The sequence below is a fragment of the Colias philodice genome, chromosome 22, assembly GCF_061535455.1.
Source record: "Colias philodice isolate Cphi_HAF_F1 chromosome 22, ilColPhil1 Martin Lab GWU primary, whole genome shotgun sequence".
NCBI classification, from domain to species: domain Eukaryota; kingdom Metazoa; phylum Arthropoda; class Insecta; order Lepidoptera; family Pieridae; genus Colias; species Colias philodice.
The window spans coordinates 3,727,252-3,742,204 of NC_143107.1; the positions used below are offsets into that span (position 1 = coordinate 3,727,252).

A 14,953-nucleotide genomic window follows, 5' to 3' on the forward strand; every position below is an offset into this window, starting at 1 on the left:
CAATCAGTGAACAATAAAACGTTTTGGAGATGCTGATTACCATTCCATGAAGTTCCATTCATATCTCTATATCTGGTACACCCTTTATAACTAGATGAATAAAAGTTAAATAATATTAAAAATCTTATTCATTTTTTTTCATAATATCGCTAGGCGCTACCAAAAAGTTTGCATACAAATGAATTAAAACACGATTATTATCAATTAATGCATAAAATGATAAACGAATGTGAGATTTCCAGTGGCGATTAGATTTTATTTATATCATTGTGATAAGATATACCGGAAAAATACCATTTAGGGTTCTTAAATAATGTCAATAATTTTCATATTTACAGAAATTCATTCATAGTTTATTAATATTAAAAGACGAAATTTAAAACAGAAATCAGCGTAATGTTTACCAAATAATATTATACTGTCGAATGGGTAAGTTGACTACAAAAATGCAAGCTCAATGAAACAAAAAAAGTTTTAAAATTTTATTTATTTTCATCTACATCTTATACAAAACAAATAGTAAATCTGTAACAGTTTAACACAATATACTTTGCACAATAGATAAATATAAACAATCATGTATTGCAATTATTACATACCACAAGTAATTTATCAATTGACAAAGATATCAAAGGAGTAAAAAATGTGAAATCAAATACGTATGTACCTACGTAATATACGTAACATACGTATGTAGTTCAAACGTAAAACGAACATACCTAAAAGAAACTATCATTAAGATTAACAATAATTGTTATCGGGTCAGGATTCCCAAATGCAAAAATAAAATAGAAAACAACATCGTCCATCGTAAATCATTTCCGTTAACATACTACTTAGACTTATACATAAGATTCAAAGAAATCCTTCCCATAATCAGATTTGATATAATCAAAATAAGATTAGACCAAATTGATGATAGGCAATTAAATAAATACAGCAGATAAGTATTCATTAACACTAATATTATAAGTGAAGTCCAAAATGAAGTGGGCGCCGTTGATTTTCACGTTTATGGTGTATGTGGTAGCATTAGCTACAAGTGACGATGCTTTACCCCTGGCCGAGCCGTGCGATGAAGAGAAATGTAAGCTCCCAGACTGCAGATGCTCTACAACCAAAATCCCCGGTGATTTAAAGCCCTTCGAAGTTCCTCAGGTAAGATTGTTTTTCCTAATGTAAAGTACGAGTGATATACTCATGTTGAAAAAGTGTCTAAGTATGCAGTGTCAAGGCCAAAAATGATATGCAATATAAACGATAAACTTTCGTAACAGTTATTAGTCATGACAGTTAAAAATAATGAAAATTATTTTGATTTGATAGTCTTCGAATGTTAAAAAGGCCATTGCAAAAATGAACCATCAAAATTATCAAAATATTATCTAATTCTTTATTATTAAATTATACCGTCTGTCCATGTAATGTAATTATTTAATTGCAGTTTGTAATGCTGACATTCGACGATGGTATAAACATTGTCAATGTAGAAACCTACCGTGATATTTTGTACGGCCGTAAAAATTCCAACCAATGCCCAATTGGAGTTTCCTTCTACATCAGCCACGAATACACGAACTATGAGATAGTCAACGAACTGTATAATGAGGGCTTTGAAATGGCTCTTCATTCCATTTCACACGTTAACCAGACCTATTTCCAAGAAGCCGACTATGATAGAATGATGGAGGAATTCGGAGATCAGAAAAAACTGATGTCCAACTTCGCTGCTATTCCTGAATCTAGTATTCAAGGTGGGTTTATTGATGTATTCGAGAACACAAGATATGAATAAGATTATTTATATCAGTGTAGAGATGGGATCTTCACATATATTATATGCTTATGAATTTTTAAATAATAATATTGATGAAACAAAAGGATACCTAATTTTGCGTTTGCAGGTTTACGCATTCCATTCTTACAAATGGCTGGCAACAGTTCGTTCCAAATGATGAAATCTGCCGGATTACGATATGACATAACCTGGCCTACAACCAGATTCACCGACCCTGGTCTTTGGCCTTACACTTTGGACTACCAATCTATCCAGGAATGTATCAGTCCTCCATGCCCTACTGCATCTCTGCCTGGATCCTGGGTGGTGCCTATGATAGCGTGGACAGATTTATCTAACTTCCCTTGTGCTATGGTTGATGCCTGCTTCAGCCTGTAAGTATATTTATGTACATCATAAATCTTCTGACCTTCTATTGTAATGTACATTTCAGTTCTTGCCTCATGAAAATAGTTAACTTAAAAACAAGACACAAAAAAGTTGTAGGCAATAATGTGATTCAATGCCATTGCAACAATGGCCCCACCTGTAGCCAGTGACGTATAATTACTGATCAAAACTAAATAAAATGCTTCTCAATCATAACAGTGAATCCAAGTACATATATCTTTTTTCTTATTAAAAGATCATTGATAGCAATAAACCTAAAATTTGTCATAGACCAAACTACAATTTAAAAAACTCTGAAAAATAAGTTATTATTATTAAAACTATAATTAATTTCAGACCTGATGCCAACGACGAGGAAACTTGGTTCCGTTTCATCATAGATAACTTCGAACGTCACTACCTTGGCAACCGGGCACCTTTCGGATTCTACATTCACGAGGGTACCGTTCGTACACAACCTGGTCTTAGACGGGCTCTCATCCGCTTTATGGACATGATCAATTCTATGAGCGATGTTTTCATGGTATGATCATTTTTTGATACTAATAATTGTAAACTACATTTCAGAGGTGTTCAGATATTTTGTTAGAAAAGTTAATATTATACTTCTTTAGAACTGGGGCCGTATTATGACCTCTTATTCCCAGACAGTTTACGGCGTGAATTGAACTGACTGGCAAATTCATATTATGGTCGCAATAACCAGCCATGGTTAATTATTATGGTATAATATGAATTTGCCAGTCAGTTCAATTCACATATTCAATATTCATAATACAGCCCCTGTAACTTCTGCGATCGAAGCTTCGTTTGTAAATAAAATTGTTATAGTATTGAAAGCAGATCAAGAAATTAAATTTGACTGTTTTTGTATTGTACTTTTTTCATAAAATTAACTTTTTGGTTTTATCAGTGTAACAAAAAACCACCAATGCCAACTTCATCATCAAATTTAGTTTTCCCCTGCTAATATTCATTCGTTAATCAGGTAAACACCAGTGAAATGTTAGACTGGGTGCAAGACCCAGTACCTCTAGGAGAGTACATCAAGAAGCCATGCAGACTCACAACACCAGCACGTTGCCGCCCTGCTAGCTGTGGACCCCTTGTTGCTCCACATAAGGAGGTTTGTTGGTTTGATTATAGTTTTTTAGTAGACGTATCAGTATTTGTATTGTTGAAGTGAAACTTCTTTAGGCGTGTTGAGAGTAAAATTTCAAGGTCGCGTGATGTCAATACCGTCACGGCGTGTAGTAGACGATTTTGTCATCTTTGAATCTTGCCAAAGATGTTTCACTGCTTTTTTTATACGAAACAACAGGGTAGACGCTTCACCTGATGGTAAGAGCATCACGTCCTATGTTGTCTGTGTTCTGTCTCTGTGTTTTTTAGAAATGCATATTATTGTTAGAAAACTAACACTGATTCTAATGTTATAAGACTCAACTGTTTATTTGTTTATTGCTTTGGTATCACACTCGCTTGTATCAATATAAATAATAAATATCTATTTAGAATTTTTTAACGTTTTTGTCGAATTTAAATTCGAAAAATTTTTTTTATTGGATAGTCCACATACAGGGACTAAAATTATACTTCGACCAGTAGGAGCGGAGCAGCAATAAAAATTTTTGCAAAAGATTAAAAAAATATTCCTTTTTAAAAGCTCACGTTACGTTATTGTATTTTTTTCCCTGAAAATGGCGCGAATAAAGTAGTGGGATACAGCGAGTACTCTATATAATATTACAGAAACATAATATAGTAAAATTTAAAAGAAATCGATCTCTGTAAGCGATCCTGTTGCTTCGTTCTGATTTTTACGGTCATTAAAAAAGGAACTTTCTGTTGCGGACCCGACTTTTTGACACAAGAAATATTGATAAAGTAATGTTGAAAATTGAGAATCTGCAAAAAAAATATTAGTTTTTTACCAGCGATCATTTACTTCTCTTAAAACGCATTTAATAAATTAATTTTCTTGATTTTTCTTATTTCAACAACAGCAATGAAAACAAGTAAAATATTAACTACAACATGTTTTTACCTTTAGATTTCTTATTTTAAAATGTTTTATTTGCTTTGTGTTAATCATTAATGAATATTAAAATACTTTTATTTTATTTTACAGGAGCTGTTCTACATGCAAGTATGTTCAAGATGCCCTCGCACCTACCCCTGGCTGGGAAATCCTCTCGGAGAATAAATTATTATCGACCAATAAAATAATATAGATATTATTTCCTGTTCGTTTTATTTCTTTCCTCGATATTAAAAGACAATCATTATCGTGGTTCTTTGTGTTAGAACAACGATGATTCTCTTTGTAACTATATATTCTCTAGTGTAGAGAAACCGACTCATACAGAATTTTCTGTTTCTAAAGATTATATATTTTTAAGAACTTAAGGAATAGTCCATCAGAAAAAGAGAGGTTGGCGATATTTGACACTTTCAACCTGTAGTTACCACTGATTGTTTTTTTATGGTCCATATAGGTACCCAAAAATAAACTCCAGTCAGATTACTATGTGTGATATTATGTAAATTTATCAAATAATTATAATATGTAAAACATGACTTCACATAATGTCACTTATGCTATTTCACTATTCATTAAAAAAATCAAATGTAATTTTTTATTTCAACAGCATTGCTATCAATGTAACTTTTTATATCATCGTCATTGTCAATATAAATTGCCCTTAATACTTTAGATTTTTAATCGTGCAAGATAAAATTACACAATCTGAAAACGAAGTACACAAGTCAATGAATCAACTTGGAACAACTTAAACTTTTAACACATTTACTTCCGATAAAGATAGTGAAGTTTACAGAAAATTGAGTCGAACACTGAAATAAATCTTAAGTACGAGTACATAATAGTTTTAAGATTAAATTACTTGAACATTTGATTAAATTAATTTCTCTAGTATTGCTCACGCCAATATAATCAGGAACAATTTTTAGACTTTCTTTTTTTCTCTCTAAAGACGTGTAATTAGATCAATACAAAATTTTAGAATTTTAAGATGTGCATTAGATTCAAATTACCTGTGAGTTGAAGTGTGTATGCTACTTAGGTATTCAATCTAGTACCTATATAAAATGAGTATAACATTATAATTATAAACCTTTAGATAAGTATGTCAATAGATATAAAAGTCGTAAGTGTAGTTCTAATTTCCATATAACATTGAACGTAACAATAATATGGCGCAATAACGTTAGGAAGAGCTGTTCATAAAAATTATATCGCCAATTGAAGGCTTGAATAAAATAAAAAGGGTGTACACTACTGGTATTCTTTATTTATTTTTATGGAACAGTGCTTAAAGTACTCTGTAATGTTCAGAATATTGTCTGCTATCTGGGTCATCTACATAATATTATAACGGGTACCATAAGTCACCGTAACATTAGTTACATCAACGCTTCATCAACGTTAGTAGGTTCATTATAAATGGCGAAATTATAAATTGTAGGTAGTAGGTACCATGAAAACTATACCGGACTATTTTAGTTATCGCAAGTTTATTTATAGCGTAAGTTATTATTTTTCGTTACTTTACAATCAGTTAATAATCCCGCGAGTTATAGGTATTATAAAATAACGATATAGGTATCTCATCTTACAGTAACATATTATATAATTCAAAAAAAAGATATGTAAAGCAATTTTCAATATTTTTTATTATTATTAGAAGTCTTAACATTATTTTTATATTTATCTACGCACTGTTATTTGTTTGTCTTACCTATAGACAGTTTTCTGCGAATCTAATGTTATGATGCTAGGGGGATGATTCTTAGCAAATAAAAAACACCTGTATTCAATGTCTCTAAATAGAATCGTGTATTTGTAGTATCAAAGAACATGTTGGCTCATTATGTTTATCTTCAAAGTACATAAGTTATAATAATAAAGGAGAAATATAGAAAAACATTGAGAAACAATATATGTATAAATATGTAAGGTCATCTGTCGTATTTACTTAATGAAAGTAACTATGAGGCACTAATTTCTTAATAAAAATGATATTTCTGATACTAGAAAAATACAGTACCTAGGTAATTAGAAAAATAATAATGACATAAGAATACCCATAGTTCCAATTAATGGTACGGAACTTCGAAAAACACTACATTGATCAGTGTGCGCTCTTCTGGTATACTTAATATCAACGAAATAACAGTTCGTAACCTGCCCGGGCTATGAAGAGCTTTTTAGTATAGAATATTACAATTTACAATGCAAGATGTTGGTACGTATTTAGTACCTATTCTAAAATTAGGTAAAAGTTTTGAAGTCAGCCTAAAGTAAATTAATCCTAGTTTTCAAAGTCAGGGATAAGAAACCTAAAATTGTTATGCCACTTCAAAACTTCATACTCAAACCAAAAAAAAATGAAACATAGATAATATTTTAAGACAGAAATATTGTATACCTACTACATTGTAGCTATAAAAGCAGTTTTCGAGCGCACTAATTAAAATTAATCAAGAGAGGTTCCTGGAAACCAAAAAGTTCGTGACATAAAATATATTTTGATGTTCCAAAATTAATTTAGATTATCACAAAGGTCTATATTTAGTTCATACATTCTGTTCTATAATTATAATCAAGGAGAATTATGTATTCTTCTTGTAATTAGACGCTTCTTATAAAAATTCATTTGGATTTTCTTAGAGTGAAGTCTTACAAGGTAGGTACTATAAACCATTATAAGAATATTAATTTAATCTATAATTATTTTTATTTTATAGGTTATCGTCAGTGAGATGTTAGATTAAGGAATATCGTTAAAAGCCTTGCAAAAGAACTGATATTTCTCGTTGAGTTCTGTAGTCACTTGTAGGGGAGACCGAGGGGTTTTGAAACAAAGGAGTTGAAACAGTCTCGATTTCTCCGAACTTAAAACTGTTAGCGATCTGGCAACGTCTTTTTTAACCAACTCCCGCCACCAGCTATCGCGTCAGTTCATGCCGATGACGTCAGTTGTGCAGTTGTGTAGTTCTGAATGACATGTGCCGAAAATCGTAAAAAGTAAGTATTTCATGATTTTTTATGATGCTCGTACTTTAAGTAATATTGGTATTGTTTTTTGGGTTGAGTTATATACGTTTTAAAAACTTATTATCTATTGATTCTTGAAATATACTTGGTAAATTTGATTACTGTGTATTTACTGCTTGGTCGCGATTTGAATAAAAATTGGGAGGTTTTTTCTCACCGAGGTGATTTGAAACAGACTGTTTCAACTCTCCTTGTTTTCAATTTAATATCTGATTATAGCTAAAAAGTACGAAGATTATCGGATTTTATTGTTGATTTAATGTGTTTATTTGTTTAAGCATGCCTACTGGAGGAACTAAAGCAAGAATAAGTTTAAAACCAGGCTATAAAACTAAAAAGGTTAAGGTTGTCAAGAAACGAAGATAGTGATGAAGAAGAAGAGGAATCCTGCTGTATTTGCTATATGGAATCATATTCAAATAACAGATCCAAAGAAAAGTGGGCTCAATGTCTGAAATGCCAATTGTGGGCTCATGAAACTTGTGCTGGTGGAGAACTTTGTCTTTGACATTTTGTAGATTATTGTTCCTTAAATAGTTTATAGTAGGTACTGATTGTAATACATACTTAAAAAACGACTGATTATTAACTATTTTATGTCAAAGATTTAGTTTTATAAAAATGTAAAACATTTTGTTGATTTGACTGATTATAATTGATGTTACGCATGTTAATTTTTGGTTATTTAGGTGTTTATTATTTGTATTAGACCTACTTGACTGAAATGTCATTAAAATATTACTTATAAAAGTCGTTGATTACTTGAAAATATAAGTTTTAATTAAAACCTTTGAATTAAATCATCATTATTATTTTGCAGCTCCTATTACTCCCCAAAATCATTATGTTTCAACTCTCCTCGACCTCTGTTTCATCTTACCTCGGTATGAGGGGAATTGAAACAAGTTGACTTGTTACGATTAAGTCAATTTTTAACCACCATCTTTAACGCTTACCGTTTATTTATGCTAACCATTCGGAAGTGTAAAGAATAACCTATCGATTGATACCAGTACCATCAGATTTCTGATAATAGTATGAGTTATATCAAACAAAACGTGAAAATTGTTTCAACTCCCCTCGGTCTCCCCTACGCAAGGCATTTGGATGTAAGTCACGTATTTAAATCAATAATTTATGCCTATATAAGGTTATTTTCAAGGTCTGAAAGCTCTGAACAATATTCAGGATTGCTATGTTGAAATATTAATGAGTCGCTTTTGTACAGAATATTTGAAAAGACCGAAAAATTATTGATATTTTGAATGAAATGTGTAAACCTTCTTGATTTTTTTTATTAGGTACTAAAATACACATGCAGCGATTCCGGCTTTGCCCGTGGTAGCATATTATACCGAGCACTCAACAGTCACGGCGTTATGCAACAGTGAAATAACTTTTCAAATGGGTTCCGTAGTTCCTGAAATTTACGTAATAAAAATACCAAAACGTAATTAGTTACAACTCCTTTTTTTTCAGAGAGACATGGCGCTGTCGGCATGCAACTCCTGCCCCTGTACCTATTTATCCATGATTGGGAAATCGTCTCGGACAGTAATACGAAAAATATTAAAAGATAACTGCATGACTAGTGTATTATTTATTTTCCTCATAAGAAACCTCTTATTGTCTTAGCAAAGCTCAAACAAACGATATGTTTTAATTTTAGTTGTTAGTTGTTAGTTCTATTTACATACATTTTTATTTTTTACATATTATTATTATAGAATAAGTAAAGTAACGATATAAAATTTGCTAAGCCCGCTCTCTAACTTTTTACCGCGAAATCTTTTCATGCCGCCGCCATCTTGGAGATTTCAATGACGTTCACCAATGAAAGCATTTTAGTACATTGTGCGTAATAGAGATGGCGCTTTATTTAAACAAGATTATTTTACATTTTAGTTGTTACTAGCTGTTCACCCTGGCACTGCTGGTGTTTCTTTTTTGTTATTATCTATTTAAATTTTTATAGCGCTAATAGCCTAATCCAATAAGAATAATAAAATAATATTCGTTCAGCCTTTCTTGAGTTATTGGTGGTATAAACTACATATAAACTTACAACTTACTTACAACTACATGTACAATTGTACACGACTTTACTTTATAGTTGAACTAGATTTCCGCCCGCGGCTTCGCCCGCGTTTTCAAAGAAAAACTTGCATAGTTCCCGTTCCCGTAGGATTTCCGGGATAAAACCTATCCTATGTGTTAATCCAAGTTACCCTCGATATGTGTGCTAAATTTCATTGTAATCGGTTCAGTAGTTTTTACGTGAAAGAGTAACAAACATCCTTACATCCATACATCCATACTTACAAACTTTCGCCTTTATAATTATTTATAGTATAGGATACATTAACCTAAATCAAACTGTACTTTAAAATCTTAAGTAAATAGCAATGCTAGCTAAATATTTTTAATAAAAACAGAATCTATGTAGGCTAAAAAATGAATTGGGGATAGGTAGGTATTATATACAATTAAAATAAAAGACATTGTTTTTAAATACATTTTATTATGTAATTTACACCGATACCTAACTATAATCTTAAAAACGGTTATAATGAGTCTTTGATTGAACCTAACAATGCAGTATCCTGCTATTATACAATTATTATTATTAATTTTAAGCTTTATAACATACGAAACGATTTCTAGCAATGAAAAGTACTAAAATTTTAGGTTAAATTTGGTATCATGACTTCATTATATATAAATTTATTAATATTTATGGTAGGTTCGAAAATATTTCTACTGTTTTAAAATTATAAAAGACATTGCATAATTATGGTAGGTAAAATGTTATTTAAAAAGATTACTTATTTAAAGTAGATAATAATTACAATACTTCAAAAATACTGCCTTAAACTGTTAAAATTATTGTATAAAATCCATTAAATTATTCTAAATTGTATGATGTACACATAATAAGTATTATTTACATGCATAAGTACATTAAATATAAGTTAAGAAAATTATATTGACGGTGATTCTATTACATTTAAGCATTACCTCTCACTCTTATCAGTTGGGAAAGAAAAGGACAGCTGATGATACCTATTCTTTCATTTTATTCAAGACAAATAATAGATATATATCATTTTTGTTATTTAATTTATTTTAAAACTTTGTTTTAAACTTCATAGTAGTTATTTTAAGCATTATTATAATTGCTATGAATGGCGGGAAAAATTCACGGCTATAGATTTCACAGACTAAAAATTGCTTAAATTTATGAAAAAAAGAAACAGTATCGTAATATAATCACCCTCAATTTTAGTGAAAGCTATCACAATCTAATGAAATAATTTACTAAATATTATCAATAATTTACAATGCTTATTATATTAAAACATGAAGATTGAATTAAAAGATTCCCTTCTGAGGTAGAACGTAAAAATAACTTAACACTAATAAGTACATATTGCGAATTTATTTACATTTATGAATTATTAATATAAATATTAATGTTATTGCGGGGTACATGTTAAATGAAAAAAATGTTTCATACAATTCTGATAATAATGTCCCCAATTAGAACGCAAAAATTAAACTTAATTGTATCATAATACATAATTATGTAATAAGGTAAATGGTATTTGAACAACGCTGAAAAAATTATACCTACATATTTTGAAAAATAAATTCTCATGAAATTTTTCTTAAAAGCATAATATTGAAATAAAATTAAATAAGTCAATGATACAGCAACATAAATCAGAATTAAATTATTAAATACCTAAACTAAAATATTAACAGAAACTATGTACAACTTTTTACATAAAACGTAAAATATAATAAGTTAGTAGTTAATACTGTAAATAATATTAAAGCTTATTAAAATTACATAATGCTAAGAATTATATTAAATAAATCAGTCCATTGAAAAAACTTATTCTAAGCATGAATAACATACAAACATTTTGATAACGCAAGTATCCATAGTCTCAAATACAATATTATTATGATTTCACACGTGTCAGAAGTGAAACTTCTTTGGCAAGATACAAAGATACCAAAAATTGTCGCCTTTCTCCATGACGTGACGGTATTGCCATGAAGCGACTTGAAATTTTACTTTTAACGCACCTACAGAAGTGTCACTTCAAAAATGCTCTTGACATGCTATTGAGCTATAAGAATTATAATTATTAGTTTATTTATTGGTTCATCAAACATTCTTTTTGACGTGTTATCTACATAAATTTAAGCAGTAACCTTAAGTTGTGTAAGAAACAGAACTTTTAATTAACAAAATTGAAATAAAGCTAACGTAACTACATGAAATTAAATCAATACACATTCCAAATTGTAAATAAAAATTCAGAATTACAGTTTTTAAGAGAAGACGTTTTTCCTAATTGAAATGATGTCGTCTTTTGTTAAGAAACAGAAAATTCTGCTTTAAGAACATCAAACCACTGCACTGGTTGCACATTTTATCGTCATGTAGGTACAAAAAAAACATAGTAAATAGAATACGAACAGTAACTTAATTATCTACATAGTATATAGTCTTCACACTGTGGTTATCTACGAACCATTCAAAGAATAGGGTTGTTACGTTGGATGAAAACGTTTCGTTTGTTCTTTGAAGTTCTCGTTTCTGACAACACCACTGATGAGTCTTGTCAATGCATATGTATGTAAGCAGTGAGTTTTTTTTATGAATAGTAGATAAAATCATCATAGTCTGCAAAAGAGCTATGTTTAATTATTATCTTTAAAAGGTATGAATGTATTTCAAACATTTTGTCAATTTCGCCACTGTTCGTATATCTGTTTTCTGTGACAAACCATTATCCTTATAAAAGGTATGAAAATTTTGAACGTTTTGTCAGTTTCGCCGTGTTCCTACCTGTTTACTGTGTTAACTTTTTAGTGGTACAGTAAAAGGGGAGTGCTTGGCCACTGTTAAGCCGAAATTTTGTGTCAGTGTTTCGGGTCATTTGTAACAGGATGGCGGTTCTACAGGGATGGCGGTTCTACAAATGTATATAAATACTGACTGAAATGATAAAAAGAAAAATGATGGTCAGAACGCTGATACCGGATACCTTATGATACTGTAATATTTTATATTAGAGAATCTTAACATAAAATATTATAGAATCTTAACCATGTGTGATGCGCTTAAGTATGGGATAACCGTTCGAACATTTTGTCAATTTCGCCGTGTTCCTACCTGTTTACTGTGTTAATTTTTACTGTACTATTGTACAGTGAAAGGGGATTGCTTGGCCACTGTTACTGTAACATTCGATCCCCAAGCTAGTTGCACACATGATGGTCCCGCTTGGAGCGGCAGACCTCGCAGTGCACGCGGCAGCACCACACGAAGCGGCAGCGGCACTTCTCCTCGTGGTCGCGCACGCGCGTCTGGTAGCCGCGCCCGCAGCACAGCAGGCGGCACCCGTCCAGCGCCGCCGACGTGCGGTTGCACGTGCGCCCGCGCGTGCCCAGGATGCCTAGCCTGGGAGAAGTTAGTATTAGCAATCTAATCCATAAAGTCAAGGAAAAAGTGAATATTAGCAGTCTAAAGTCAAAGAAAAAGTGAATATTAGCAGTCTAAAGTCAAGGGAAAAGTTAATATTAGCAGTCTAAAGTCAAAGAAAAAGTTAATATTAGCAGTCTAAAGTCAAAGAAAAAGTGAATATTAGCAGTCTAAAGTCAAGGGAAAAGTTAATATTAGCAGTCTAAAGTCAAAGAAAAAGTTAATATTAGCAGTCTAAAGTCAAAGAAAAAGTTAATATTAGCAGTCTAAAGTCAAGGGAAAAGATTAGACAGGCACGGTCAAACATTATTGTATAAAGTGATTCATGCCTGACCGTGCAAGGCCCGGACGGTGCACGACGTTGAAATGTTAGTGGATATTGTTTCATTTGTTTACTGGCTTCTCATTCTCACAGAAACAAAAAGTGTAGCGCAATAATTATATGAAACTAGCAGTCCGCCCCGGCTTCGCCCGTAGTACATATTTACGTTTTCTATACAGGAATATAATAAAAAAAAAATGGTTGCCTGTAAAGTCGGTTTTACGGGCGAAGATTTTACGTGACAACGTCTTTTTCTCGATCATAGTTGAGTGGGAGAGAGACGCAAGGCATTCGGCGGGCCTCTCTCTCGTTCGGTGACTCATCGTAACGTTACCGAGCATTACACTTTTTCATAAGTGACTCCCAGTCGCAACCTAATTTAAGACGTTGTCACGTCAAAATATCGAAATCGTTTCAGCCGTTCTCAAGTTGTGCGCTTACCAACACATTTTGGGATTCATTTTTATATTATAGATAGATTGTGACAAGATTCGCAAGTCACAATATATATAACGACTGAACTTGATAATTTTTTATTTAATTTTTATTTGAAATATTCATCAACATATTTTTGCCACAAGTATTGTCAACAAAAGATTGCCATGAAACAATTTATCTACTTACTCATCATTAGGTTCACAGTAATCAGGCGAATCTTCCAGATAAACAAGATCGGTTTTATTCGGCTTCTTCATATCAGAGTGTATGGGTCGCAGCTTTCTTATATTTTTGCCTCTTTTCCGCTCCACCACCTGGAATTAGAAAATTAACATTAACTACAACGGTTAGATGTATTTTTGGATAATTGAATAATTCAAAAACGCTTCTGAAAATACTTCTACCAAAGATTGTCTTTCCCTCTAGGTACCTTGCCTTTACCTTATGTAAACTGTAAAACTGTACTTCTACTACGATTTCTCTTCATCTCGACCTCTAACCTAAAATATATCTATCTTTGCAAACATTTAAATTATCATTAGTTAAATTCTTAGTAGGGTGAGTCTGAGCCGGGCATGTTCCTATTTTTGAAGCCTGAGCAGATGTCAATATCATCTTTACCAACCCATATATTTGTTCCCGATGCTCCGCTTCCTCCTGAAGGATAGGCGTTCAGGTTGACAGATGTCACATAAAAAGGCTTATCTACTATATAAAAATAAGTCGGGTTTTCCTTCCTGATACTATAACTCCAGAACGCACGAACCGATTTCCACGGTTTTGCATTCGTTGGAAAGGTCTCGGACTCCGTGAGGTTTATAGCAAAGAAAAGGTGTCTCTGGTGGCGAAACGGAGTTCGCCCGGTTTGCTTAGTTATTAAATAAAATCCCTCACCTTAACATGCGACGCGCCTTCATACCGCGTAGTCAGCGCGTCACCAACAAGCCGCAACTGCGGCAGGCGGCGCCAGCACACGCGCACGGAGCACGAGCCCGACATGCCGTGGCACTTGCATACACGCTGCATGCGGCCACGTACCGCCTGGATAGAAAAGATCCAATGATATTACAAGTAAAACCAATACAAATAAATCCTACTAATATTATAAATGCGAAAGTTTGTGAGTATGGATGATCTCTCTTTCACGCAAATACTACAGAACCGACTACAATGAAATTTGGTATGTAGGTAGCTGAAGCCGTAGGCTACTTCTTATTCCGGAAATCCCAGAGAAACGGCAACTAAGCGGGATTTTCTTTAAAATTGCGCGCGAGGCCGCGGGAGGAAATCTAGTAAATAAATAAAAGGTGAACGAAAACTTAAACTGTCTGATAAAATGGTTCGGCTAGGCTTTGATAATTGAACAATCACACTTTGAGCGACCTTAAAATAATAAAATGTTCATATTATTTTCTACGAAACAAT

At 32.2% G+C, this 14,953-nt stretch overlaps 2 protein-coding genes across 2 annotated transcripts in view; one reads left to right on the forward strand and one right to left on the reverse strand.

Annotated features, from left to right (window-relative positions):
* Positions 1 to 978: 978 nt before the first annotated feature.
* On the forward strand, positions 979 to 4,404 carry Cda9 (Chitin deacetylase-like 9). The gene is made up of 6 exons (XM_089709215.1): positions 979 to 1,158; positions 1,445 to 1,754; positions 1,905 to 2,172; positions 2,525 to 2,711; positions 3,177 to 3,314; positions 4,320 to 4,404. Exons 1-6 carry the CDS (start codon positions 985 to 987, stop codon positions 4,392 to 4,394), a joined length of 1,152 nt encoding a protein of 383 aa, XP_089565341.1. The 5' UTR covers positions 979 to 984; the 3' UTR covers positions 4,395 to 4,404.
* Positions 4,405 to 12,516: 8,112 nt separating this feature from the next.
* Positions 12,517 to 14,953, reverse strand: part of LOC149478380 (protein Wnt-4-like) — a 59,232-nt gene continuing 56,795 nt past the window's right edge. The window contains exons 6-8 of the mRNA XM_089709545.1: positions 14,423 to 14,569; positions 13,715 to 13,842; positions 12,517 to 12,747 (exon numbers count right to left, since the gene is read on the reverse strand). Coding sequence (XP_089565671.1) covers positions 12,546 to 12,747; positions 13,715 to 13,842; positions 14,423 to 14,569 — 477 coding nt within the window. The 3' untranslated portion in view covers positions 12,517 to 12,545. The remainder of the gene's footprint in view (positions 12,748 to 13,714; positions 13,843 to 14,422; positions 14,570 to 14,953) is intronic.

Coding starts and splice junctions, on each gene's coding strand:
- Cda9 (XM_089709215.1), top strand. CDS start 985: ATGAAGTGGGCGCCGTTGATTTTCACGTTTATGGTGTATGTGGTAGCA. Junction 2,712..3,176: donor CTATGAGCGATGTTTTCATG/GTATGATCATTT, acceptor TTCGTTAATCAG/GTAAACACCAGTGAAATGTT. Junction 3,315..4,319: donor TTGTTGCTCCACATAAGGAG/GTTTGTTGGTTT, acceptor TTTATTTTACAG/GAGCTGTTCTACATGCAAGT.